At 43.3% G+C, this 26,859-nt stretch overlaps 1 protein-coding gene across 3 annotated transcripts in view; it reads left to right on the top strand.

The window, feature by feature from the left end:
* Positions 1–26,859, top strand: part of OTUD7B (OTU deubiquitinase 7B) — an 85,865-nt gene that overhangs the window by 15,207 nt on the left and 43,799 nt on the right. For 2 of the 3 annotated variants that reach the window (XM_075908068.1, XM_075908066.1), the window contains exon 2: positions 26,327–26,477. The exons of the other annotated variant lie outside the window; for it this stretch is intronic. In XM_075908068.1, the coding sequence (XP_075764183.1) occupies positions 26,393–26,477 (85 nt within the window). In that variant the 5' untranslated portion in view covers positions 26,327–26,392. The remainder of the gene's footprint in view (positions 1–26,326; positions 26,478–26,859) is intronic. 3 annotated transcript variants of the gene reach the window in all.

Raw genomic sequence — 26,859 nt, 5'->3', positions numbered from 1 at the left:
TCAGACCAAAGGTCCGTCTAGTTTGGCCACTGTCAGAAGACAGAATACTAATGTCAGGTGCCACACAGAGAATGAACAGAACAGGTCATCATCAAGTGATCCATCCCCTGTCACCCATACCCAGCTTCTAACAAACAGAGGCTAGGGACACCATTCCTGCCCATCCTGGCTAATAGCCATTGATGGACCTATCCTCCATGAATTAATCTAGCTTTTTTTTGGAATCCTCTTATGGTCTTGCACTTCACAACTTCATGTGGCAAGGAGTCCCACAAGTTAACTCTGCAAAAAAGTACTTTTAATTGGGTGACACCTAGTTTTTGTGTTGCGGGAAGGAGTAAATGACTCTTCTTTATTTGCTTTCTCTACACTAGTCATGATTTTATAGACCTCTATCCTATTTCCCCCCCAGTTGTCTTTTCCAAGCTGAAAAAGTCCCAGTCTTATTAATCTCTCATCATATGGCAGCCATTCTATCCCCCTCACCATTTTTGTTGCCCTTTTCTAAACTTTTTCCAATGCCACTAATCTCTTTTGAGATGAAGCAACCATGTATGTATGCAATATTCAAGATGTGGGCATACCATGGATTTATATAGAGGCAATATGATATTCTTTGTCTTATTCTCTATCCATTTCTTAATGCTTCCTAACATTGTTTCTTTTTTGACTGCTGCTGCACATTGGATGTTTTCAGAGAACTCTTATCTACAATGATTCCAAAATCATCTACGGCTCGGCACTACAAGTATGACTGTCCTTGGAACATTGTTGACTTTTGCTGGGGGGCTTCAAAAGTGGGTTAACTTCTGTGGTTCTCTTGTGTACTTAATCTTTGCATGAACAGTCTAAAGATTTTGTACACTGAAATACTTGATCTCGTCAATATAGCTGTGTTCATGCTAAGAGCTGAAATACAATTCAACTCCGGCATTCCTGTGGTCTTCTTTCACTGCCTACTATGAGTCTAGAGAAGAACCCTAAGGTTAATAAACTCAGATGGCAGGCAGCATTTGGCATTTGATTCAAATAACATGTCTTTCACTTCTTGTTCAGAGAGAGATCTAGTAGTGGCTAAAGTTTTCCCAATAGCTTAGCTCATCTCCTCACTTGAATGGCTCCATCAGGATATGGTTGCAGCTAAAAGTGATGTCCTCTTTTCTGTGTAGTTACATATATGTTTCATTGCTTAGAATAATGAAGGAATTAAACTTGGTAATGACGAATATGGATGTTCTTAATATGACTTACAGCATTCATTTTCTGTATTTTTGTGGGTGAAGTGGCCAAGTAAGAAGCATTATTCATGTAAGGACCAGGTTTATTATACATCATAGCCTTGTGTGGCTCATAATGCAATTTTAATATTACACAGAAGCATTGGGGAAATAAATAACCTTCTGATCCACAGTTTAATTTGATTTCAAACCCCAAGTTTAAGAAGTGATCATTTGTTTAATATTATGCACAAATTTTTGGAGTGTGGGGAAGGAAGGGGTAAAACCGTGAGAGAGAGAGATTTGAATATAACCCTTAGTTTTGAAGTTGCTAGTGTTAGAGTTGTACCAGAATTTAAATATCTTGGTATAGGTTTGTGCCTGTTACTCATATTATAGGATTTTTTACATTATGAGAGGTTAGAGAATGCATGAATAATTAAACTGGAAGCATAGGCTCTAGAGATGGATTAGGACAGCTGGCTTACGGCACACAACTGCAGCTATGTAAATAATGTTGCTGGAGTCAACACACCTTAAACCAAGTTTGGCCCCATCTCCACAGCGAGAGGTTGATGGGAGCAAATACTCCCCTTATTCCTCACAAATCGAGGAGTACTGGTGCCAGTCGAGGGCGCCCTCAGCATTCAATTTAGTAGGTCCTTACTAGGAATGTGAAGGTGTACCCGTGTACACGGTTAATCAATGATCCTGGAGATGGGAGCTGGTAAAGAGGCAGCAGCAGGGGAGAGGGGCGGGGCAGGGCAGGTGGGAGCCAGTGCTTGCAGGGAGCTGGCTTAAAAGTTGGCTCCCTGTGACACCAACTCCTGCCTGCTTCCCTCCCCCCTCCAGGTGTGTAAATGCTGATTTTTTTTTTTTAAGCGGTTAAACATTTACTAAAATAAACACATTTTAATATCCCTAGTCCTTGCTAGACTTACTAAATCATGACCAGAAGATTGATCTTCAGCATGGCAAGTAGAGATGTGGCCTTGGCCTGTCTCCTGTCTCCCTATCCCCGGTATACATTTACTAAAGTTAAACGTGTGTATGAAATTCTCTGGTTCTAACTCATGGCCTACACTATCGTATGACATGGTATTTCTGACATCTAACACACCCAAACTCCATTAAAAAACAGCTTCTTGTAACTGGGTGGGGATTTGAACATACCCATCCCAACTTCACTGTACATATTTTTATTCTAAACAGCAAAGGAGAAACGTGAATGTGTGAAGTCAGGATAGAAGTCTTCTTTGGCTGCTGGCATTGCTTGCATGGTTAGATTCTTAAAGTAAAAACACCTTCAAAAATAAAAGGCAGAGTCAGGCAAACAACTTTTAAATTCTTTGGCAAATGAAATATGTTTCTTGGGCTGAAGTTACAAAGATGCCTAATGCAGTGTTGGGTGTTGTATAAATATGTGGCCAGTGTGGGTGAATAGGAAACTAACATCAAGAACTGTAAACAAACAGGTGTGCACATGCTCTCGGTTTCATAGTTACTTTCAGATAAAAATGCTCGCTTGGGCATTTTTAAGAGCCTGATCCTGCAACACTTACCTGCATGAACAGTCAGGCTGCTGGATTTGACCCCCCAGATTTCTTCATTGTCAGTTTATAGATGAAGAATCCTTTAGATTCCTTTTAAGAATGATCTTTCTTGGAGCCTTAAAGAAAATGTGTGCACACTTCTGATGAGTCTCTTGATGAGTAATGATTTACGGTTGGGAAAAATAAATACCAAATCTTTTTTATGCTCAGTGCAAGAATCAAGATTGACTGCTGTATTACTGGCTGTGATAAGATTGCCCAGTTTTTTTGAAGGTCAGACTTATTATAGAAACTGAACTATTAAAATTCTTAAACAGCCTGCAAGAGGCTCTTATCAGTCATGTTGAAAGTGCAGTTGGCAGTTTGAGAATCTGCAGTATGTTGCTTTTGTATTTGTCTACAGCTGATACAGCATTTGGCACAATGATCTGACTCCAGTGCCAAATGCAAACCTGGAAATGGTATTGAAAAACAAAATTTGGTGTAAAGATTTTTTTTTATTTGACAAGTGGTATCGACAAGGCAAATGACCGCAATACTACAGGCTGTGTACATAAGGACTCTGGCATTGTTTGCAAAAAACGTTGAAGTGCTACTCAGCATAGCAGTTTTATGCAAAATACTATATTTTACATTTTATTTTAGCTTGATCTCTCCAGAGAGAGATGCAGCATTTTTAGTGCCTACTGCCTCTTGGAAAGGTGGGCTGAGCCCCTCCTGTCAGCCCAGGAAATCCATCTCAGGCATAGTTTAGGCTGATAAAAGAATTCTTCCCTTGACCTAAAACTGTCTATATCAGGGGTTAAATTGGTGTAGTTATGTGTCTCAGTGGTGTGGATTTTTTCACAACCTGGGGAGGTGTTTCTAGTAGGGATGTTAGCATATAGTCGTGTAAACGATTAACTGATCGGCCTAGGATTATGTGTTAATCAAACTACTACACGCATTTCCCTTTACTGTCTCCCACAGAGGCAGCTGCTGAACGGGGCAGGCAGGATGCTGATGCAGCCCCTGTCCGTGGGGAGCTTAGGTCCCCCACGGGCAGAGGCTGCTGCTGCCTCTGTATCAGAGGCAGCAGTGCAGGGCGGCAGGGTGTTCTTCAGGTGTGGGGTCAGGAGCACACCGATTGCTGGCCCTTCCTCCAGGGACCCTTTTTTATTTAGTACACTGCAATTTATTTTTTTAAGATGTATGACTCTGGAAAAACTCATTTCCTCAAAAGGAAGTTATTGGTGTCTGAATATCACTCTTCCTCTATGTACAGATTAGGACAAACTAGGGATGTAATAGTGTAGTAAATGAACCAATAAGCAAAAGCTTATTGGTTAATGTTATAGACCACACGCATTTCCCTCACCCTCCCTCACGCATTCCCCTTTTTAGCAGGCTGGCCAGCAGCCCAGCTCAGTCCTGGCTTGCACCAGGTCTGGAACCTGCCCCCTGCTGCAACTCTGCATTTAAAGCAGTGGTCCCCAACGTGGTGCCCGCGGGTGCCATGGCGCCTGCCGGGGCATTCGTGGGTGCCCACTGACAACCTGGCCCAGCCCTGCCCCGGCGCACGGGAGGCGCCGGCCCCAGGTGCGCGACACGCACCGGTGCTGGGTGTGCGGCGCTCAGGCTGCCCCAGACCCAGGGCACATGCGGGCCCTCGGGCGCGCGGTGCTCGAGCGGCGCCAGTGCCGGCCCCAGGCGCGTGGCTCGGGCGGCAGCGCCGGCCCCGGGCCCACGGCACAAAGCGCTCAGGCGGCCCCAGCTCCAGCCCTAGGGCACACGCTGGCGCCCGGTGCAAGGGCATCCCAGTCTCCTGGTGTGCCCCCGGACGCGTGGCCCCGCCCCCGGGTGCCCGGCGTGTGGGTGGCCCTCACCTCCCGGGTGCCTGGAAGCCTCTAAAGGTTGGGGACCACTGTTTAAAGTGTATTAGGAGCCAGGTGGGCAGGCAGCCCGGCTCAGTTCCTGCTCGCGCCGGGTCCAGGAGCTCAGACTCCCCCCTTAAACAGGGGCCTCTTTATCAGAGGCAACAGCACTAGGTGACAGACAGGTTGCCCACATGGGGAGCTGTTCTTTTTAAACTGGCTCCCCTTGTGGACCAGCTCCCGCCTGGCACCCTGCACTGCTGCCTCTGATACAGTGGCTGCCGGCCCCATCCCTGGGGACTATAGAATAGTCAAGTGATAAAAATTCATGAGGTTACTCGACTATTCAATTAACCGATATTTAACAGCTCTAGGACAAACCAAGTTGAAAATCCAATCATCTTCTACCCTGGGGAAAATAATACAAAGGAGTGAGCCATGAACTGGACAGAAACCCTTTACGTGAGTTCTGTTGTGTATATAGTTAGATGCCATGTACTGAAATATTTATGCACAGTAGGGTAAGTGCAGGATATACTAATAACCTGCATTCTATTCTTTTCCTTGTTGATTTAAGTAGTACCCTGTGGTTTGTTACATTTTAAAGTATTTTTCTTGTTTCTTTTATAATTCTTTTAACCCTATTACGCTAAGAGCAGAGTTATGTCCGGGTAATCCTTTCTTATGTGTCCGCTGAGCTTTACAAAGTTTTTACTTGGAGCAGAGAAAAGCAACTGAAACTGAACTAACTCACTTTGCGCCTGGTAATTGAAGTTCTGGACACTTATCTTGAATGAATCCGACACTTACTAACTTAAATAGCTGCAGGTTTAAGTCTGGTTACATATTCAAGTTGCAGCCGGATACAATAAAGTAATAAACTGCTTTAAACAGTGATTAAAAATTGAGCAGATCCTCTGTAATGGTGATTCATTACTGAAATTCAGAGCCAGATGTAGTAAGTTTAAGCTTGGGGGTGTGTACTCTTAAAATATCCTTTGTTTTATACTTTGCCATAGACGTTAAATACTGAATAAAACTGATTCCTGTGTGTACTAAGATAACAGATGTCTGTTTTCTCAAACTTTTTCTTTAGTTTACTCTACTTTTGAAAAATGTACCATGGAATGTTGTCCAGTGAGTTGACCAAGTACTGAAAATTGAGGCTCATATTAGGGATGTAAGTGACTAATCGACTAGTTGACTATCTGATAAGAAAAAGCTTATCTGATAGTTGTGCACTAGTTGCTTTCCCCTCCGCTGCTTCATCAGAAAGAGGCAGCAAGGTCAGGGGGACAGGAGAAGAGACAGGGATGTGTTGGGGGGCAGCTGGCTTAAAAACCAGTTCCCCCCCAGCTCCGTGGGAGGGGGCAGGGGTGCAGCGGCAGCATTCCACCTCTGAAACATACATTTCAAAGCAGAAGCGCTGCATGGAGCCTCGCACCGGTACTTCCGTCTTCGAGATGTAGCAACAGCCCGGCATACTCTTGCTACATTTCGAAATGGAAGTGCCCTTATCAACTAATTAAATAGTTGATGGAAATTCATCGACTGTTTGATTCGTTGATCTAATTTTAACATCCCTAGCTCTTACTTGGCTGTTCCTTGTGCTCCTGGTGGGACAGTTCCCTTTGTGTTCCCTGTTTCTCATCTGTAAAATAAGACAGCTAATATTCACCTGTGTGTCATAAGGGTGAGGTTAATTTAGCCTTTTTATAGCATTTTACAGACATTAGTTAAATAGCCCTCATGGCATCCCTATGAGTTGACTATTACAGGTCTATTAGGATAAGTAACGGATGTCTGTAAAGCACATGGAGATCTGTGTAAGCAAGGAAGGCTCTCTAATATATAATATATAAATACATTAAGGGGAACACTTTTGCTACATTATAGTTGAGGTTGAGTCACACTCTCACATTAAATGCAGATGTTTGAGTGATTTAAGCTCCGTATACACTCTCTAATTGTTTGTCTCTCTCCCTGGGGCAGATCGGAATAGGGTTAGTGGAACAAGTTTTGGGGACATTTGGTCTAGGCGGGAGTTCTCAAGATACACCTAAAAATTTGGCTTTTAGAATTTTCAGTTCTTTGAATATTTCCTGGTGCAGAACTAGGAAAACCAGTTAACCTTTGACCCTTAGAAAACTCGTATTGCTGGACTCAGATGTTGATTGGAACGCAGGACCGGTTTAGAAATGTCCAAGTTATCGCTGGGCAACTGCCTTAGCTACAGCATGAGTTACAAGTGCAACTCTGAGGATGGTTATCAGCATATGTGTCCTAAGGTTGTCAATGTGTAGCTGATAAGCCTGGGCTTGTCGGTTAATCCTGTGGACTACACCCATTTTCTCCACCCCCTCCCCCTGCCCACCCCATCCCCTCTGCCTCTGTATCAGAAGCAGCAGGGCGGGGCAGGAGTCAACACCCAATCCACCTGCTTCCACCCCCCCCCCCATGCTGCTGCCTGTGAGAGGCAGCAGTGAGGGGGGGAAGGCAGGAGCTGATGACATGCCACAGACCTGCCTGCCCCCCTTTGCTGCCTCCTACAGAGGCAGTTGCGGGGCCAGGTGCTGAGGGGAGCAAGCTTTCAGAGGCGAGGGAGGCTGCCACAAAGCAACCTCTGTCCACGATGGGCCCGGGCTCTCTGGACAAAAGCTTCTCCATGGCAGCAGCCCTTGTCCACGGGTGGCCTGAGCTCACTGCGGACAGGGGCTGTGCCGGCATCCCATGGAGCAGCCTCTGTCTGCAGGGAGCTTGGACCGCCTAAGGACAGGGGCTACTGCAGCACTGCAGGGTGGCAGGCCAGAGCTGGACTGTGTGGGGAGCTGGTTTTCAAACCAGCTCCAGCCTGCCACCCCACGCTGCTGCTTCTGATAGAGAGGCAGCAGTGTAGGGTGGTGGGGCTCCCCACAAGTGGGGCTGAGAGTGCACTGGCTGCCAGCCCCATCCCTGGGGACTATCGAATAGTCGTGTAACCTCTACATTTCGATGTGGTTACATGATTGTTCTATTAAACGTTATCTCCCATCTCTGCACCCCCAATGCCACCTAGCTGTTTGAGCCTCACCTGCGGAGACTTTGAGTGGTATTGTCTGGGATATGAAGCCTGGTACAGTGATTTGAGACTAGCTGCTATACTGAAAATGAGACGAGAGATGTCTCCGAGAGCCCTCGACAGGATGAAATTGTTCTGTGCCAGGAAGGGTTTGCTGAACTCTGACAAGGCAGCGCTAGGCACAACAGTCTGCATCTGTGGAGGGAGGTAAGAACAGGGCTGTTTGGCGCCTGATACAGGCAGACACTGCTGAGATTGAGCTGGGTATCGAACAGGCATGCCGTATAGAGGGGAGACAAAACTGTTGGGCTTATTTACGGGCACTGCCATGTAGGCAACAGGAGTGCAAATTGCAGAGCATGCCAAAATGTCCCCCTCTAACTACAAAACATGGTCTGTGCTAATGCGAATTGGGTACCTTCAGTTTGCAACGGCATCATCCACATGGGGCAGCGATTGCAGCAGTTGGGTGCAGTGCAATGTGGTGTTGTGTAGACATAGCAGCTAAGTGAATGATATAGGCACATACACCTGAAATCTGAAGGGTTGGGAGAGCTCCCACTGAGCTGAATGGTACAGTTTACAACTCTTAGAGCAGTTGTTTCAAGCTATACACAGGGGTGGCCAAACTGCTGATCCTCTGAGCTGTACAGGGTAATCTTCACAAACTCAAGGGCTGGGCGTGCCTGCCAGGGCTCAGGACTTTCTTCCTTGTTGCTTGGGGGTGGGGCTTGAAGTTTCTGTTCTGTGGGAGGTTCCTGCCGAGACATGGGTCTCCAGCAGGCCTACCCCATAGGGCCGAAGCCCTGAGCACCCCTCTCACCAGGCTTAGATGGAGGAGGAGGAAGAAGGCAGACTTGGGCTCTGGGAGCTGCAGAGCTGCATGTGGCTTGTGAGCCACAGTTTGGCCATCTCTCTTATACGCATCTCCATGTGGTGGGGGTCTTCCACTGAGACATCCCATTGAGTTCACAACATCCCATTGAGTTTGATCAAAGCGGAGGCAACGCCTCATGGAGCCCCGGGATCAGCAGGGGAGTCCCCATCTGGCCTCAGGCTGCACCTAGCGTTGCAAAGCAGCAGAAGCATGTGGAGTCCAGTGTCTGGCCCCGGGCTCCATGTGGCACTGCCGCTTTGAAGCACCCCTTCCCTCCCCCTCCATTGCTGCCTCTTTCTGATAGAGGCAGCAAGGGTGGGGGAAGGGGAAATGACTAGCTGACTAGCCATTCACATCCCTAGTGTGAAGTGGAAAATATTAAACCTCTGAAAACTCAAATGTATAAATGTAAATAAAGTTTAGCTCTCCTTCATGTTCCAGAACGCATAGAGCAGTGCTAAGCCCTTATTTCTGGTTTAACAAAGCTGTTGGCTGTGACTGCATTGTTAGGCATCAGTTGAATTAATGTCAGATTATGGGCAAGAAAAGTTACCAGAGCATAAAAAAGCAATCCCTACTGTAGATGTAACTAGACTAAGCCAAATAACAGAGGTTGTACTGACTTACTGCCCTTTTGTAGTGAACAGGAAGAGTGAGGGAACTAAGTTCTAATTTACTTCTACATCATTGGAAGTAAATTCTCAATAGGCTGAATTTACTGCAATGAGCTGTCATGCTAACATGCTTATAATAACATGTCCATGTGGTAGACAGTCAAGCTAAAGGGGCTGGTAATAATACAATAGCTTACCAATTTTTATTGTAATGTGTTACTGAAACTTGAGGTACTGAAAGGAGCAGAATACTTAGTTTTGTATATGCTTTTCACTTGCAGAGAGATAAAGATGTGCCTGTGCATTTGTCCCCAACATGCTTTTCAGAAACAAATTTTCAATGGTGCTAATATCTAGTATTTCAGACTGCTTAGAACAGAAGGAGATTTTGTAAGCAGTGTTAGTGTAATCTTGTCGAGGTGTGCAGTGCTCAGCTAAGTTTATTTATATATATTTCCAGGAAGACATAATTAAACAAAAATTGCAAATTTCTGCAGCAACTAGTTGCCTTTGGCTTTACCTTACAACATTAATCCAAGTTCTGTGACTGATTTTATGTCTTCATAGTACCCTAACTTGCCTGTGTCTGAAAATATATGTAGGAAAATTAGGTTACATTTAAATTGACCCATCGGTTTCCTGCTATTTGATGTTTGTCCTCTGTAGATTTAGAAGTTGCTGCCAGTATTTGTCTCAGTTTTTCTTAATTAAGAAGTGCAAGAAATGTTGTTACTCTGATCGCTCCTTGTGTTTTCATGCATATTTTGGAGTCTGCATATCAGAAGAGGCGTTGAACTTTGAGAATTCCTAACAGTCTTGGACATTGTGGTTTTAAAATGAGTAGTCATGCTCAGTTTGAGGAAAATATTGACATTGTTCTCAATAGTCTAAAATAAGACTGGGTAGTTGTTTACATCTCTAAGTCTCCAGTTGTTGAAATGCTAGCCATTGCTGTTGCCACAGCTGTGGGAGGTTAGTTCATCTCTTTTTGACTCTGAGAATTACCTTTTTAATCAAACTTCATTGCATTAAATCTTTTTCATGGTTTCCCCTTTGATTGTGAAGGCTGGAATTTAATAATACTGAACTCGTGTCAGAGGGATAGCTGTGTTGAGCTGTACCATTTTAAAAAAAAACCACGAATGGTCCTGTAGTACCTTGGAGACAAATATATATAATCATGAACTTTCGTGGGAACAACTCACTTCTTCAGATGAGTCATACTGAATTCCTATGTTTAGAGTTGGAAGAAGCTCTTGTAATTTGAAATTAGACTGCATTTCAGAGTGTGCATGAAAGCTGTAATAAGGAAATTCTTAACTTATGCTGTTTTACAAAGGTAAAATATTTTGTGCCCTGAAGTGCTGAGTGATCTATGTAGATAAAGCAGGAAAGCAGTTGAAAAAAGATGTTATGATGGGCTTAATGATTATGCGGGATTGCTAGGGGAGATTTGAAGATGTGGAAGAGTGTGTTTGGGGACAAAGCAAGACTGCTCCAGAGGCTCTGTGAAACAGACTAGGAAAAGACAAAACATGAACATAAGATCAGAGTTTTGTATGAATGTCCTAATTGCAAGATGTACCTGCCAGTGCTGAGGAAACTGAATTTTAGTGAGACTTGTTTTGCTAGACTGTGGGATTGTATACAGTAGGAATTGCATCTATATATTATAAATTGAAGCAAGATTTACATGTTGGATGAGGGGAAATGTCCAGACAAACAAACTATTACTGTTTTGAAGTGTTTGACCAAGAGGAAGTTTGGTTTAAAGTTGTTTCCATGAATGTATTATTCTAGTGGGAGGGCACATCCTGGCAAGTGGCTGTGATGGTCTCTGTGGTCCTCAGCTGTGGCCTTTTGTCAAACCAGTCAGTAATTTACTATGGAATGTATGAGCCAGGGTAAGGATGTTAAAATGTGGTTAATCGACTAGTCGGCGGGATTTCCATTGACTAGTTGATAAGCATTTCTGCATTCCTCCTTTGAAATGTACAAAAGTCCCGTGTTATTGGATAGCCAGCTAGTCTTTAATATTCCTAATCCAGGGGGATGGTTGGTTATTTTCTTGATATTTTCTATATTCTCCATGGCTTATGCTAGGGATGTAAAAGATTAGTCAAACAGTCTCCTACTACATTTAAATTGCAGAGCTGCAATGATCCCTTATTGACTAATCGTGTACTCGATACAAAAATCGATAATTGCATCAAGTACACGATTAGTCATTTACTTAACATTCTTAGTTTCTGCCAATAAAGTGGCTTAAAAGTTGCAAGCTGTAAAGATGTGATCTCAATGGTAACAAATCCAGTAGACATTGCTATGGTCTTTGTTATCTTAGGGTATGTCTAGACTACATTTGTCCCGTCCCCCCCAAAAAGAGAGATACAAACTAGCATCAAATTTGCATATCTTCCAAGCACTTTTTCAAAAGCGGGTTTTTTGAAAATGAAAGTAGTCTGGATGCGGGTGTGGTGTTGTTGTTGAAAAAACCCTCTTTTGAAAAAAAAAAAAATGCTCTTCCTAAAGTTTATGCTGTTTTTTGAAAGGGTTTTTTTTACAGGAAAAAAACACATCCAGACTTTCACTTTCGAAAAAGCAATCGGAATAACATTTGCAAATTAGCACCACATTTGCATATCTCCTTTCCCGGGGGAAAGGGGAGGTGGAAACGTTGTCTAGACATACTGTTAGAGTTGTTATATGCTGCGTTTTCAGTGCACTGGTAAAGAACAGCTTTTCCTGTTTTTACAACGTAAGTTTATACCTTAGTTGTTTTTCCTGTGCTTGACGTAGGAATGTACTGGACAGCATTTGCTGCAGATAGATCTCAGTATTGTCATGGACAAGAAATAGGTCAGCTGGAGTGCACATGAGAGCAGTCACAAGTAGGATGGCAGCAAAGCTGTTATCCCTCGTACTTTAGTACAGGTGGAGAAAATCCCAGGTGTAGAACAAGGGCTGGTCTACACTACAGTTAAGCTAGCTTAAATACATCGCTTGGGGCTGTAAAAAATTGTTCACACCCATACAATGTTCTTGTACTAACCTGAGCTCCAGTGTAGACATTTCTAGTAGGAATGTAATAGTATAGTCAATTAACCAGTAAGCAAAAGCTTATGGTTAATGCTATAGACTACACACATTCTCCTCCCCCCCACCCCCCCAGTAAATTTTTGTAGCAGGCTGGCCAGAAGCCAGGCTCAATCCTGGCTTGCGGCAGGTCCGGGATCTACCTCCACTGCAGCTCTCCATTTTAAAGTGTATTGGGTTGCCTGCCTGCCTGCCTGGCTCCTAAATCAGTTCTGGCTCTCACTGGATCCAGGAGCCCAGACTCCCCCCCCCTCCCCCCCCACGGAAAGGGACTGCTGCCCATTTTTTCAGAGGCAGCAGCGCAGGGTGACAGGCAGCCAGTTCATGAGGGGAGTTGGTTGTTAAACTGGCTCCCCATGTGGGCTAGCTCCTGCCTGGCACCCCACGCTGCTGCCTCTCATACAGAGGCAGTAGTGTGGAGTGGCAGGGGCTCCTCGGGAGTGGGGCTAGAGCACGCTGGCTGCCGGCCCCATCCCAGGGACTATAAAATAGTCGAGTAACCGAGAAGAATTCTTGAGGTTAATTGACTATTTAGTTAACAATATTTAACATCCCTAATTGCTAGGTTGATGGAAGAATTTTTCTGTCAACCTAGCTACTGTGTCTCAACAGGATTTACTGTAGCAACAGGACAAGCCCTTCCATCACTCTCGTAAGCGTTCATGCTACAGGAGGGCAGTTGCAGCATTTCTGGAGCAGATGTACCTCAAGACTGGAAGGGGAGCTGAGCAAATTTGAGGGTCATTGCATTAGGATGAAAGAACCAGGCTAATAATGGCTGAAAATGAGGCCAGCGGACCAGAGTAAAGGGGACTATAATAGTCCATAATGTTTATGATCTGAAGGCCCAATGGCCGATTTAATGTAATTACTAGAATGATCTCTGCAAGTTGCTTGCTTGGAATGCAAATTGCTTCCTAAAATTGCTTTGAATTGACTACAAATGAAAGTTCGACTTAGGAGGAGATAGATATGAAGGAGAAGAAATAACTGTAGGAAAAATATATAGAGATTTTCATGACATATATGCTAAGTTCTCATGTAACCAACATAACATGAATTTTTCATTGAGAAATAGGATACTATCATTTGGATTTACAGCCATTAGAAATTGGAAGGTCTGGTTGTGGTATTTGTGGCAGTCACACCCAAAATGTGTTAGAAACAGTACAGATTTGCTAGAAGACTATTATTGCCACAGAAAGCATATTATCTTAAAATTAATTTCAGAAAACAGCATAGTGTCTAAGGATAAGTATTGGACACACAGCTACATTTAAAGCAGTCTGGAAAGCTTCTATTTTTTTGTCCACTGAAACCATAGGAAGTTTTTTCACACTGACTTCCTAGTGATGCAGTTCTTGACTGCTCAGGTGATTTAACTGTTAAAGTCTTTATTCCATGCGAGTTTCCAGATGGAAAGTAAACACTTCCTGTGAGGTCCAGTTTAGAATTAAATTCCTCCATCTCTTGTGTATAGGACTCTGCCTCCAGGGGAAAATCAATAATGCACCATTCTTATACACTACCTTCCAAATGAGAATCTCAGAGCTTTGTAAATATTAAGTATCCCAACTACTCCATGAAGTAGTTGTCATTCCTGTGTTTAGATAGACTGGCCAACTTTAAACACGAAAGTAACTGGCACTACTACCCAGTCTTTGCCAAGAAACCCACAGGTATAATATAGCTTCTGGTGAAATATACATGATTTATAATGTTTGGCTCTGGTCCCAGAAATCTATTTACAAAGCACATACCCTAAGGGGGCATTGTGTTTGATAGTTTTGATTATTTAATAAGATTGTTCATCCTGGGTTCTTTGGGCACAAGGGTTAATATCGGTGCCAAAAGAAGTGAATAAGCCTTTTGCTCCTAGGCAAAGAATTGTTGGGAGGGAAGTGTTTGGTCTTTTCATAGCAAGGAGGGTTATTTTAAGGGATTCTCACTGATGAGTTGATGCCCATTTTGAAATTCTCTGATGTACATCTTTAATATATCTAGGGTAATCGATTTATGAAGCTTCAATGAATTTGGTCTCTTTGTAAACTGAACCTGGGCTTCCTCTATGCTTAAAAGTAGGAATGTATGTGACAGTTCAGCTACCTGATAAGCATAAACTTATTGGATAGTTGAGTAGCCACTCAACTAGTTGCTTTCTTCCCCCCCCCCCCCTCCTCTTTGCTGCCTCTGTCAGAGAAGCAGCAAGTTGGGGAGCAGGAGCCGGTGCTGGGGGAGCCGGCTTAAAAGCCAGTTCTCCCCCTTCCCCCGCACTGTTTCCATGGGGGGCAGGAGTGGCCAGAGGCGTCCCTACTCCTGCGCTTCTCTCTGAAATGTACAAGAGCTGCCACTGCTCTTGTACATTTCAAAGGGAAATGCAGTGGTCCCACTGCTGCACCTTTCCCTTTGAAATATACAAGAGCCGCCCATGGCTCTTGTACATTTCAAAGGAAGAGGCACAGTGGGATAGTGAGCGCCCTCCCTCACTTATTGACTAATCAAGTAGTTGATGGACATTTCATTGAGTACTTGATTAGTTGATGAATGATGAATCAAAATGTAACATCCCTACTTAAGAGTTAGATTACCATAGCTATAACAGTGTTGTGAAAAAATCACTCCCCAGAGGTCTGCCAAACCTGATCGTGTGGACGTGCGAAGGTCAATGGAAGAATTGTCAGCCCTAGTCACTGCTGCTTAGAGGCAAATCACCTATAGTAATGGGAAAAACCACTTCTGTCACAGTAGGAAGCATCTGCATTATAGTACTACGGCTTTGTTGCTGTCCATAGTATAGACATGGGTTTAATGCTTCCAAAGCTAAACCTTTACTTTAGTGGGAGTCATTTCAAAGTAACAAATATCCTCATTTAAAAAGTAGTGCTAAAGAACTGCCTTCTTATGACTGTCTGAAATATAATTTGGAAAGCCAGCATGTTTCCCTTAATGTTTAAATAAATGGCTTACTCCTTGAAAGCTCAACAGTAAAATTAAATGAGTAGAGAGAAACCTCTTCAAGAGAAGCATCAATGGGATATTTGCAACTCTCCCATTAGAATATAGAGCTTGGAGAATATTCACTAGAAGAAAAAAACCTGACCAAATCCCTGAAACGTTTTCTTAATCTTTCTTCACACTGGTCACGATTTTTTTTAGATCCGTCATATCCCTCCTTAGTCTCCTCTTTTCTAAGCTGCAAAGTCACTTTTTTATTAATCTCTCTTCATATGGCACCTGTTCCAAATGCATCATAATTTTTGTAGCCTTTTCTGAACTTTTTCCAATGCCAAGATAGCTTTTTAAGATGACCACATCTGCACTAGGGATGTTAGTGTAAAGGCTAACTATTTAACCAATAAGCTGATGCTTATTGGTTAACAACATTGGTTACACTCAGCGAAGCTGCCTCCCAGGCAGCCAGGAGGGCAAGGACTGCCAGCTCCGCTTCTGGGGAGGCGACTTCGCCGCGGCTTTTCCTCAACAAATTATGTTCATCTACGTGTATGACCATCCTATTCTTTACTATAATTTCAACCATTTTGTCCACTACTGAAGTTAGACTTACTGATCTGTAACTGCCAGGATCACCTCTAGAGCCCTTTGTGAAAATTGGCATCATGTTAGCTATCGTCCAGTCATTTGGTACAGAAGCCGATTTAAAGGATCGGTTATAAACCACAGTTTGCAGTTGCGCAGTTTCACATTTGAGCTCTTTCAGAACTCTTGAGTGAATGCCATCTGGTCCTGGTGGCTTGTTACTGTTTAGCTGACTAGTTTGTTTCAAAATGTCCTCTAATGACACCTCAATCTGGGACAATTCCTTAGATTTTTCATGTAAAAAGAATGGCTCAGGTTTGGGAATCAACCTAACCTCCTCAGCCTTGAAGACCAATGCAAAGAATTCATGAACTGGGCTTGTTTAGTTTGGAAAAAAGAAGATTAAGGGGGGACATGATAGCGGTTTTCAAATATCTAAAAGGGTGTCACAAGGAGGAAGGAGAAAATTTGTTCCTCTTGGTTTCTGAGGACAGGACAAGGAGTAATGGGCTTAAAGTGCAGCAGGGGAGGTTTAGATTGGACATTAGGAAAAAATTCCTAACTGTCAGGGTGGTCAAATATTGGAATAAATTGCCAAGGGAGGTGGTGGAATCTCCCTCTCTGGAGATATTTAAGAACAGGTTAGATAGACATCTGTCAGGGATGGTGTAGACAGAGCTTGGTCCTGCCTTGAGGGCGGGGGGCTGGACTCGATGACCTCTTGAGGTCCCTTCCAGTCCTATTATTCTATGATTCTATGATTTTGTTTCTCCGCAATGACCTTATCTTTGAGTGCTCCTTTAGCATCTCAATCATTCAGTAGCCCCACTGGTTGTTCAGTAGGCTTCCTGCTTCTGAACTCTCTAAACCAGGACTCTCTGGTCCACCACCATCCGTGGTCCACCACAGATGTTGCTGGACCAGAGTGTCCCAGTGGAGGGCCAGCAGCAGGGACCCCTGCAGAGCTGGCAATGGAGCGGGCTGCTCCCAGCTTGGTGATAGTGTGGCCACCTAGCATGTGGCAGTGGGGCTGCCCAGCGGGGTTGGGAGACCCAACACATGGCTACCTGGCAGGGCTGGGAGCCATGGCAGTGGCCCAAGGGGTCCCGGAGCTGTGGCATGCAGCAACTTGTCCGCCTGACTGAGTCAGCAGGGCACAAAACCAGAAGGAGGTGGGGAGGCTGGTGGGCCAGACCGGCAAAATCCTTCATCCGAGACCAGTCAGGTTCTGAGGGTGCTGGACCAGGGAGGTCCAACCTGTATTACTTTTTGAGTTTTTGGTTAGCTGTTCTTCATGTTCCTTTTTGGCCTTCCTAATTCTATTTTTATACTTCATTTGACAGAATTTATGCTCCTATTTTCTTCACTAGGATTTAACTATGCTTTAATCCCTGGGTGTATAAAGCAGACTGAATAAACCAAACTTTGATTGACTTCTCTAAGTGGGACCTTGATTCTAGTGACTTCATTGCTTTTGAAATTTCACTCAACTTTCACACATTTGTCTTCTAACTACTTAAATTTTTCTTTAGTTGCATGTTTGGATTATATAGCATACAGGAAAACATGTGATGGCTTGGATACTAACGACTATTGATTTGATTCTCAGTTATATTAAGTCCCCTTTACACAGCTTTGGCACTGTCTTGTAAGGGAACCTTTCAAGCCATGTAAGGCCTTACTACATAAGAGAGTTACACTGGTATAACCAAAGGTGCAAATTCAAAACTAAACTGATGTAAATGCCTGTGTGGGCACTCTTGTAATCCAGAGTAAGGCCATGTCTACACTACCACTTCTGCCAACAAAACTTACATAGCTCAGAGGTGTGAAAACACCTCCTGAGCAACACACAAGTCGCAGGCGTAAGTGGTAGCATTTGCAATGCTGCATTGGTGGGAGAATGTCACTTGCTGACATAGTTGCTGCTGCCCAGCTGCTGCTGCTTGAGGTTGTTTTATTGTGTCTACGGGAGAGCACTATCCCATCAGCATAGAGCAGCTACGCAAGCAATCTGTCAGCGTTGCTGCTGCTGAATCAGCATTGCAGCTGCTATCAGCTCAGTGTAGTCATGGCCTAAGACTGGTTTTCTTCAGCTTTTGCTGAAGATAGTTGGAAATGCATTTAAATTAAACCAAGCAAGCTACTCTTCTTTTTATCCAATTTTTGTACTGGTCCCAATATGTTTGCACAAGGATGAGCATTTTTTTACCAGTTCGTTTAGCGTAGACGCAGTTGTAGTGGTTTAGCTTGATTCCTATTCCTGTGCGTGAAAAGGTAATTTGATAGAAGGCATTGAATGCACCTGTCTGTGGGTGGGGTGAAAGAGGTTCTACTGCTTTAAGTGTACAAGTGGTTAGCAGTGCAATTTCTGTATGTGCAATCTTTTAGTTATAAAGATTTATTCACTCAGGAGTTTGCCCTGGTTTACTTAAACCAATGCAATTAAATTGATCAGGCCTGCTGACATGGGGGCGAGGGAGCTAAAGAGGGCACCTGCCCTGAGTGCTGGCAATTCAAAAGGCCTCAGGCCCCTGGCAGCAAAGGCTGGAGACCCAAGCCCTTTAAACTGCCCCAGGAGCCCTGCAATGGCATGCTCTGGGCAACATTGAGGGCTGCCTGGGCAGGCTAGCCCCAGCTCCACTGCTGGCCCAGGCCCTTCCAGGGGTGTGGAGCCAGGACCCACCCCGGGGAGGTGAGTCTGTGGGCGCCACCAATGCATATTTATATAAAGAGAAGCCCTAAGATTGGATTCTTTTTTTTTAAAGATGCAGTTTGAATAGGAATGATTTCAGAGAGGTTTGTCCTCCTGTATAGCAGGCTGTAAGACTGGTTCCTTCTGGCCTTAGAGACTATGTCTCTGTATGTGTAACTTACTCTGAGGCTTGGTATACACAGAAAAATAAATCAATTCAGGTATGCTGGTCAGGAGTATGGAAGCAAAATGCTGATGTAGCTTTGCAGCAAAAGCCCTAATTGAGATGCAAGTATGTTGAGGAAAGAGGGTTTCTGTCGCCATCGACATAGCTAAGCTAACTTCATTTCATTTGGGAAGGCAGTGTTCCTGTGCTGACCAATCCCTGCTGGTGTAGGCTGCATCTGTGCTCCAAGGCTATGCTGACATATGGTGGCGTATTCGCCATAATGTAGATGTACCCTCACTTTAAAAGGCTGATTTATGCTGTCAGTGTGATGTAAAGAGGCCTTGGAGTAAATGCCTGTGTGCACAAATTATTAGGCTGTTGGGTCTTCATAAAACTTGACAAGTCAACTGGAGAAGGAAATAAGTTCCATGAAGAACTTGGAGGATGTCTGTTCAGCTGATGCATTTAGTGTTTAGTTCTGAAGATGCATACTCCCATTACAGCAGGCAGAAATAAGATTCCCCAGACTCTTAATATTTACTGCGCACCCTTTGCATATATAGCAATTAGCTCATCTTTCTGAAGTATTAAATATGCCTGTCTGGAGATCAAGGAAGCTACCTTCATCACCTTACCAATGCTATTTGTTTGTGTCCCTAAGAGGATTTTTTGCCTGTCTATGACAGAAGCTTACCCTTCTGGCCATTCAGAAGCTAACAAAACTTTAAAAAAAAATATTCTCAGCTGATGTAGCTCAGTGTGCTAAAGAGGTCTTACGCTGTGCTTCCTGTACTTTATTCTGAACTGTTACTGCAGCTGAAATTTTCACTGCATTGGAAATCGTTACAAGAATGAGTCCTGGAGTTGATTAACCTTGAAAGATCTGTTAAGTGCTGTGTGTGTGGCACTACCATTGCTACTGTTGATACAAGACCTAAATGCATCCGAGCATTGCTGCATTCATACAGTCTGGCACAGTTGCTTCATTGTGAAAGGCTCTTTGGTCCCATTCACAATACAAAAAGCCACTGTGTTGGGGGACCTAGTTACAGCTCAGCTTGGACTTGAGGTTTAGCCACCAGTCAAAATTCAACTTTCACAGTAGCTTAATTAAAATGTTGGATTTTCTTTTCAAAAAAATCAATTCAGTTAAATTGGTTCAAAAGGTTCTGTAGACTCTCCTAATTGTATTTAAACCAGATTTGTGTGGGCTTATCTTGTGCTAGTAAATTTCTAGGTGCAAGCTAAACAAATCTAACCCGTTTTAGCTCAGTGTGCGTGTTCACATAAAGGTTTGCCCTGGTGTCACTCAATCAGTTCTCAATCTGACTTTAAAATGCTGCTGTTTGTGTAAGAAGGATGTTAAGGAACAGGTGTTTGGCTAATCGTCTAGGCGATACAAATTGTATCGACTACAAGATTTGTTGATAAGGGGAGGCGCTCTGCAGAACCGCAGCGGGCCCTTACTACATTTTAAATGTAGAGCCACAGTGCGAGTGGCTCGCAGAGCCAGCGCAAGACGGAACTGAGCAATCCCGGCTCACACTGGCTCCAGGACCGCTGCAGCTCTGCCTTTTAAATGCAGTAAGAGCCGGGCAGCTCTTATTACATTTAAACAGCAGAGCTGAAGCAGTCCCAGTTTGGTGCGAGACGGTTCTGCTCAGTCCCGGCTTGTATCAGGTCCAGCAGCCCCTGTTTGCAGAGGCCCGGGCTAACTGCTGGCAGAGGCAGCAGCCCCTGTCTGCGGCCAGCCTGGGCTGCCACGGACGGGGGCTGCTTCACAGCAGCCTTCCCTGCCCAGCTCCTGCCTCTGATAGAAGCAATGCCGGTTGGGAGGGTAGACAGCACCGCACAGCCGGTGCTGGGAAGAACTGGCTTTTAAGCTGGCTTCTCCCCTGTTCCCCCTTCCCTCCCAGCACCGGCACCTGTTTTTCTTCCCTCCTCCTCCCCCCCCATACACCCGTTTCTGCTTCTGATAGAGGCAGCAAGTGGGGAGAATCCAGTAGTCGAGTACTTGACTCGTCTACCTGATAAGCTTAGACTTATTAGGTAGTTGAGTACTCGACTACTTGTTAAAATCCCTACTGTGTAACAGTCCTTAAATGCGGTTCACCTGCATGGTAGCTAGATATACAGCATAGTCGTAATTGGGTATCCCATGACGTCTTTCCATAGCATAAGTAGAATAAGCGGGGTCGGGTAAAGCTTGTTAAGAGTAACTCTCTTTTTAGGTGTGAATGTAGTAGGTCAGTCTAGAAAGCCGACAACATGTGGGTAAACAGTGTGATTTGTCAATAATCCCTCTTTTTATTTTATGCATGTAAGCAGAAAGATGGCTTTTCGTATAAGAGATGGTAGGACTGTCTCAATCAGTGACTGAGACGATATCTGCATGCAGTGTTGGGATCTTGTTGGTTCCACGATATTTGAGACACAAGGTGGGTGAGACAGGGTTGTATCTTTTATTGGTCCAGTTTCTGTTGGTGAGAGACTTTTGAGTTTAGAGTGCTGGAAACAATCACTAAGGAATTAGAAACTTGAAGGGATGGAGGTTAACCTCTGTTGTGATTTAATGTCTAGTAACTTCAGTGTTGGCACATTTAAAGGGGAAAGTATCCCGCCTCACTCAAGGCAAATGGGGGTCCAGAAAACGAATTAAGATAATATTTGAGCCAAATATTTATAAAGTCTCAAATACTGATTTTTCTGAAGCTTTTCTGATCCTGATTAGTGTTAGTCCATATGAATCTTACAGAGAAACCATAATGGGGGAGGAGGGGAAATTGAGTTGTTTTACAAGGCCTACCTTTTGAAAATTTGTTTTAAAAAAAAAAAAAAATTCTATTATGAAAATAAGTTGCCTTTGAATTTGAAAACAAATCAATGAGATGTTTGTGTTTAATCCACTTCAGAGTAGAGATGTAAAATCCTGTTAACTGGTTAAACGTTATGTTTTTAACTGGTTCAATACTTACACAGGGCAGCTGGGCCGGAGGGGTGGGTCACCAGTTAACCATTGACTTCCCTACCTCAGTGTTGTGGTTGTGGTCTGTACTTCAGGGTTGTGCTAATATATCTTGAAAGTGAAACTGATGGAACTTTTTATTATGCAGGACTAGAAGATTACCCAGTGTTACTCAGGTCCTTAACTCAACTTTTGGTTTTTGGAAAATAAAATGAACATGTCTGTTTCATAAATCATTGTTCTGGGTGGGGCTGGAGATGAGGGGGGTCAGTTTGCAGGCTGTCCTGGGGAGAGAGGACAACTCCAGCCCTCTGTTCCCGCACCAGCTTGGGGCCAGGTGAGAAGTGTCTGTCCTTGGCTGCTGTAGCTCCAGCTGGGTCAGCTGGGGGGGAGAGAGAGCCCCCAGGTTGGAGCCAGGTACAGACTTCTGCCCTCCTGCGCTCCCCAGCCATAGTAAGGAATGCAACAAACTGTGCACTTTCCCTTTGCTCCCTGATGAAAGGGAGCAGCCAGTAATGTTCCTGTGTGAATAGAGGGAGGGTGTCGGCCCCCCTCTTCTTCCCTGACGGGCACCTGTGGGATGAGGTTCAGAACTGGGATAGTCCTGGACATGGGGGGGCGTGCCCCCCGTCTGCCCTTTTCACCTGCCTTGCGATGCTGTCTCCTTACTTCAGGGGTGGGGAACCTCAGGGCCGGATGCAGCCCCTGGCTTGCCTGGATCTGACCTCCGAGGTTCAGCATTGGGAAGCCTGTGCTGGTGCTTCAGTCCCCCAGCTTCCTACCTGCAGGGCTGGAGCACACAAAATCTAGCCTGGGCTCCCCAGGCTCTGGTATGTAAGAGGAATGTGGGAAGTGTCTTTCTTCTCCTCAGTCAGGGGCTTTTCACTTGTGTGCAGCCCCCGACTGATTTCTCTGTGGGTCAGCAGCCTCTGACCCAGAAAAGATTCTCAACCCCTGCTTTACTGTATGGTTTTATGAGACGTAATCCCATTCCAGGCACATCCCATTTTCTGGTGCAAGCAAATACTTATGTTGCTTTAAGTTATGACGAGGAAGCTGCATACCAAATTTGGTGGTCCTAGCTCTTATCATTTAGGAGGAGTTTTCGAACACAGACAGACAAACTCTCAAATATATAGCAGATGAAAGAACATGTGCAAACTAAAATTGCCCACCTAGCAAAGAGTACATTTTAAAACTCTTTGAGGTTATGCTGACTGTGTGTGTGTGTGTGTGTGTGTGTGTGTGTGTGTGTGTGTGTGTGTGTGTGTGTGTGTGTGTGTGTGTGTGTGTGTGTGTGTGTGTGTGTGTGTGTGTGTGTGTGTGTGTGTGTGTGTGTGTGTGTGTGTGTGTGTGTGTGTGTGTGTGTGTGTGTGTGTGTGTGTAAAAACTGGGTTTTGAGGAGGAGAGAGGAAAAACAAAATGTTCCCTCTAAAGCATCTCTGATTCTGTGGATGAACTTCCAAAGAGCACAGAAAGGACTTAACCTCATTGGTGCTTCCTGCAAGCATTTTAAATGAGTTGTATGTTAAAACCAGTCCGAACACTTTTACATTAATAAACTTAAACAACAAATGGTCTGGTAGCGCTTTATAGACTAACAAAACATATAGATGGGATCATGAGCTTTTGTGGACATAGCCCACTTCTTCTGATGACCAGAGTTTTGAGTTTAGGATGTGCAGACCCAAAATAAAGAGGGGGGGAAGGAAAAAAAGAAGGTGTCAGGAAACAAGGAGTAGAGGGTATGGAAATATCAAAGGGAAAAACAAGGTAGGCAGAACTTGTAACGTATGAGCACCTGGATAATTGGATAGTTAAAAAGAAGCAGATAAAGATCAAAGAAGAGAGCAATAGATATGTAAAGGTACTAGCAAGCAAGTGGGAAACCCTACTCATGGGTTACCTTCCTCAGTTGAGCTAATTGTATAATACGATTTAGACAATGTGTAGATGAGGAGATGGTAGGTAGTCTGTTTAAGACTGCTTGGGAATCAGGAGATCTTATATCTGCCACAAACTTCCTATGTCACTTTGAATCAACCACCTAATCTCTGTGCTTTGCTTATCTTTGTTAAATGGAAAGTGGAAAAGAGGGATGTGGGATAGTTTTAAGCTTCATGGGAAGTGTTGAGAATGAATATAGTAACAGTCAGATACATTTGTGATTAAAGAAATAAGAACAATGGTTGGAAATTGGAACTAGTGAAATTCAAACTCAAAGGGCATATCAAATTGCTCACTAAGTGATATGGTAGGTTCTCTATCTCTTGACATCTTTGAGAGACACCAGTCTTGATTTAGAGATGTGCTGGAGTTCAGCTACAAGTCACTGGGCTTGATGTAAGAATTACTGGGTGAAATTCTATGGCCTGTGATAAAGCTAAACAGGATCTCAGACTAGTTGACCTCAGTGGTCTCTTCTGACCTTAATCCCTGTACAAGTGATTTTAAGATCAGAATATGTATTTGCGCTTTTGTTCTTTGAGAGATTGGTTTTAAAAAATATTGGGCAATGAAGTGTTCAGTAGAAAGTGCTCTTGTCCCAAAAGGAGTTTTGAGACCTTGGTCTTGCCCTAGCTATAGCCATCAGTGATCATGAAAGCACAAGTAGTTGTTTTTCTCTCTCTCTCTCTCTCTCTCTCTCTCTCTCTCTCAATGAGGGTGTGGATGTTTCTTCATTTGAACCATGGCAATTAATCAGCAAAAAAAAAAAAAAAGTTCATTACTGTGTCTTCCGAGCTGAAGTTTTCCATCTGTTTCATCTCTGAGATACTGACATTCATTTGCATGAGGGAGTTTTTTTAAGCAACTGTAAATGCTATGGGTGTAGGCTGTTTTGTTTCTTGTCTCTCCATTCCAAAGGTCAGTGCTTTCCTATATAACTTTTTAAAAAATTGCTGAAACCATCAAAAGGAAATATGAGATTATCTTTGGTTCCAGAAATTCACAAGCTCTCATCTAAAAGCTGTATAAACATGGAATATAGCATTTGTCAGAATTAGGTGGCATGTTAAGGATATGAGTGTGACCTAGAGTTAGAATTTCTATACCTGATTACCTTAACTATAATAGGAGACCTTGCATACTGCCAGCAAAATAAACAAAAAAGCCCTTATAGTTGCGTATGCTGATGTTTCTTTAGTCTACAAATGAAGATAGTCCAGAAATTGCATAAGTGATAAATATTGTGGCTTTTCCATGTGTGATTAGCAAGCACAAAATTATATTAAGATAACAAAAGCCAGAAAATTCAAAGTTCTTGCTTGCTTTGCTTACTTTAGTTACAAGTTTGAGATCTTTATGCCATTTTGCAGTTAATTTTTGTAGGCCTAGAAATTTGACATTTAGTAGAGCAAATTGGGTACTCTACAAGGACTAGAAATATCTTATAGCAATCAACCTTTCACTTCTCCCATTATTTTCTCCCTCTCTGATTCATATGCCAAGTTTCAGTTCCAAATGAGTTTTTCAAATTGTTTATATTCCATGAAAATTGAGACTTGAAAATAGCCCCTTTAGCTATTAGTGCTGCATTAGTCTCTCCAGAATATCTGCTTGGTCCAAATGTCTGTGGATGCCTACTTTGATTTTGACCCAGAGGAATGTAGCAAATCTGTATTTGTATGCATAAGTCAGAGCGCACCCCTTATGTATGATTTTCAACTGCTTCAATTATATAAGTCTAGTGTTTGAACTTAAATGTTTAGGACTGGCTTGTTTGTTTGATTTATAGGAAGAGATTTACCCATTGGAAGGATCTTTTTTGGTACATGTCTTTCAGAAGCTGTACACTTTGGAGAGTAGTGACTTTATGGGTAGAAAGATCTTTCACAGAAAATTGCAGAGGTTGCCAAGCTGATTCATGTTTCCGCCAAATGAAGTACATCATCATTGTCATTAAGAGGGACGTGGAGGGTTTTGTGTCTGCAAAATTTAATGGAAGATTTTGCAGATCAAGTTATCCTCTGGCTGTTTCGGTGTGTGTGTGAGAGAGAATGAATCAAGTGCATATTGAAATGGTCTCTACCTCTTACAAAGTTTGATAGCTAAACTATTCTAATCCAAAGGAGCAATAGTTTTAACTGGAAAGTAGTGTTTTGTACAGACTGCCTCTACTTAAGAAAAGCAGTTCTACTTTTTTTCTTCAAACATGCTTTGAAGAATGTATTTAGATGAGAGGTCAAGGATGTAGTGCTTTGAGTACAGATATCTAGATAAGAGAACTTTCTGCAAATGCTCTCGGTAACCTAATTTATTTTGCTGTTTACGGTTTTGAAATAAGTCTTACTGACTAAAGGAATGGCTTTTTTTAGGTTAGTCGGCTCTTATATTACTTTATTTAGTAAAGCCACTAACCTGGGTTTCTGGTTTTGGATAGCATCTCATTTAGGTTTAGTTAAAAAGTTCTGGTATTGCAGTCCATTATAGCTCCTGTCGCATAATTTAGATGGACTGAAACAATTAAGGTTGTATTCTAGGAAACAGGAATAGCAACATAATTCATATTTTCTATCAATTAGTGAACAGTCAGCCAAGCACCCACCTCTTAAAAAAAATCAATTTTGTTTTAGGATTAAAGAGGAGAATGAACCATCTGCTATTGGATGCTTCCCAGTTTGCTCATAGCCTGGATTGCAAGGCTAATTATTTTATACTTTGTAACACGAGCTGTGTACATTTCATTCTTAGATTGAAGACTAAGCTTTGATCTATGTCCCAGCTGTTTCCAACTGCCTGCAAGGAATTCATGATCACATGACCCTGGATATGGATGTCGTCTTGTCGGATTTTGTTCGCTCAACGGGGGCAGAACCAGGACTGGCCAGAGACCTACTTGAAGGTAATGAGTGTGTGATGGAATAGGAAGAGTTAATTCTGCAGTTGGTTTTATATTGATATAAATGATAGTAAAAAGAGTTGCAAGGCATAGGTAGGCTGTCAGTGGGGGTTGTACTGTACATATTAGCACAGTTAGTGAAATCTTGGCTTGATCTCATGATCCGTGTCACTACAGTAATGAACCTTCAATGATTGCTAGGGGTAGAAAGTCTAAAACAGAAGCACAGTATAGTGTTGGAATATGCCTTTTTATTCTTGGGTGATACACACCGTAAATAACCATCTAAAGGGCTAACAAAAATCAGTTTGATCAGGGGTTTTCTAAAGCTTGAACAAATAGTACTGGGGAAAGAGCCTTTGTTGGTGTTGGTGTTTGTGTACTG

This window comes from Pelodiscus sinensis, chromosome 24, assembly GCF_049634645.1.
Source record: "Pelodiscus sinensis isolate JC-2024 chromosome 24, ASM4963464v1, whole genome shotgun sequence".
NCBI classification, from domain to species: domain Eukaryota; kingdom Metazoa; phylum Chordata; order Testudines; family Trionychidae; genus Pelodiscus; species Pelodiscus sinensis.
Note: the sequence above shows the minus strand (reverse complement) of the source record. Positions and strands in the feature narration are given on the sequence as shown.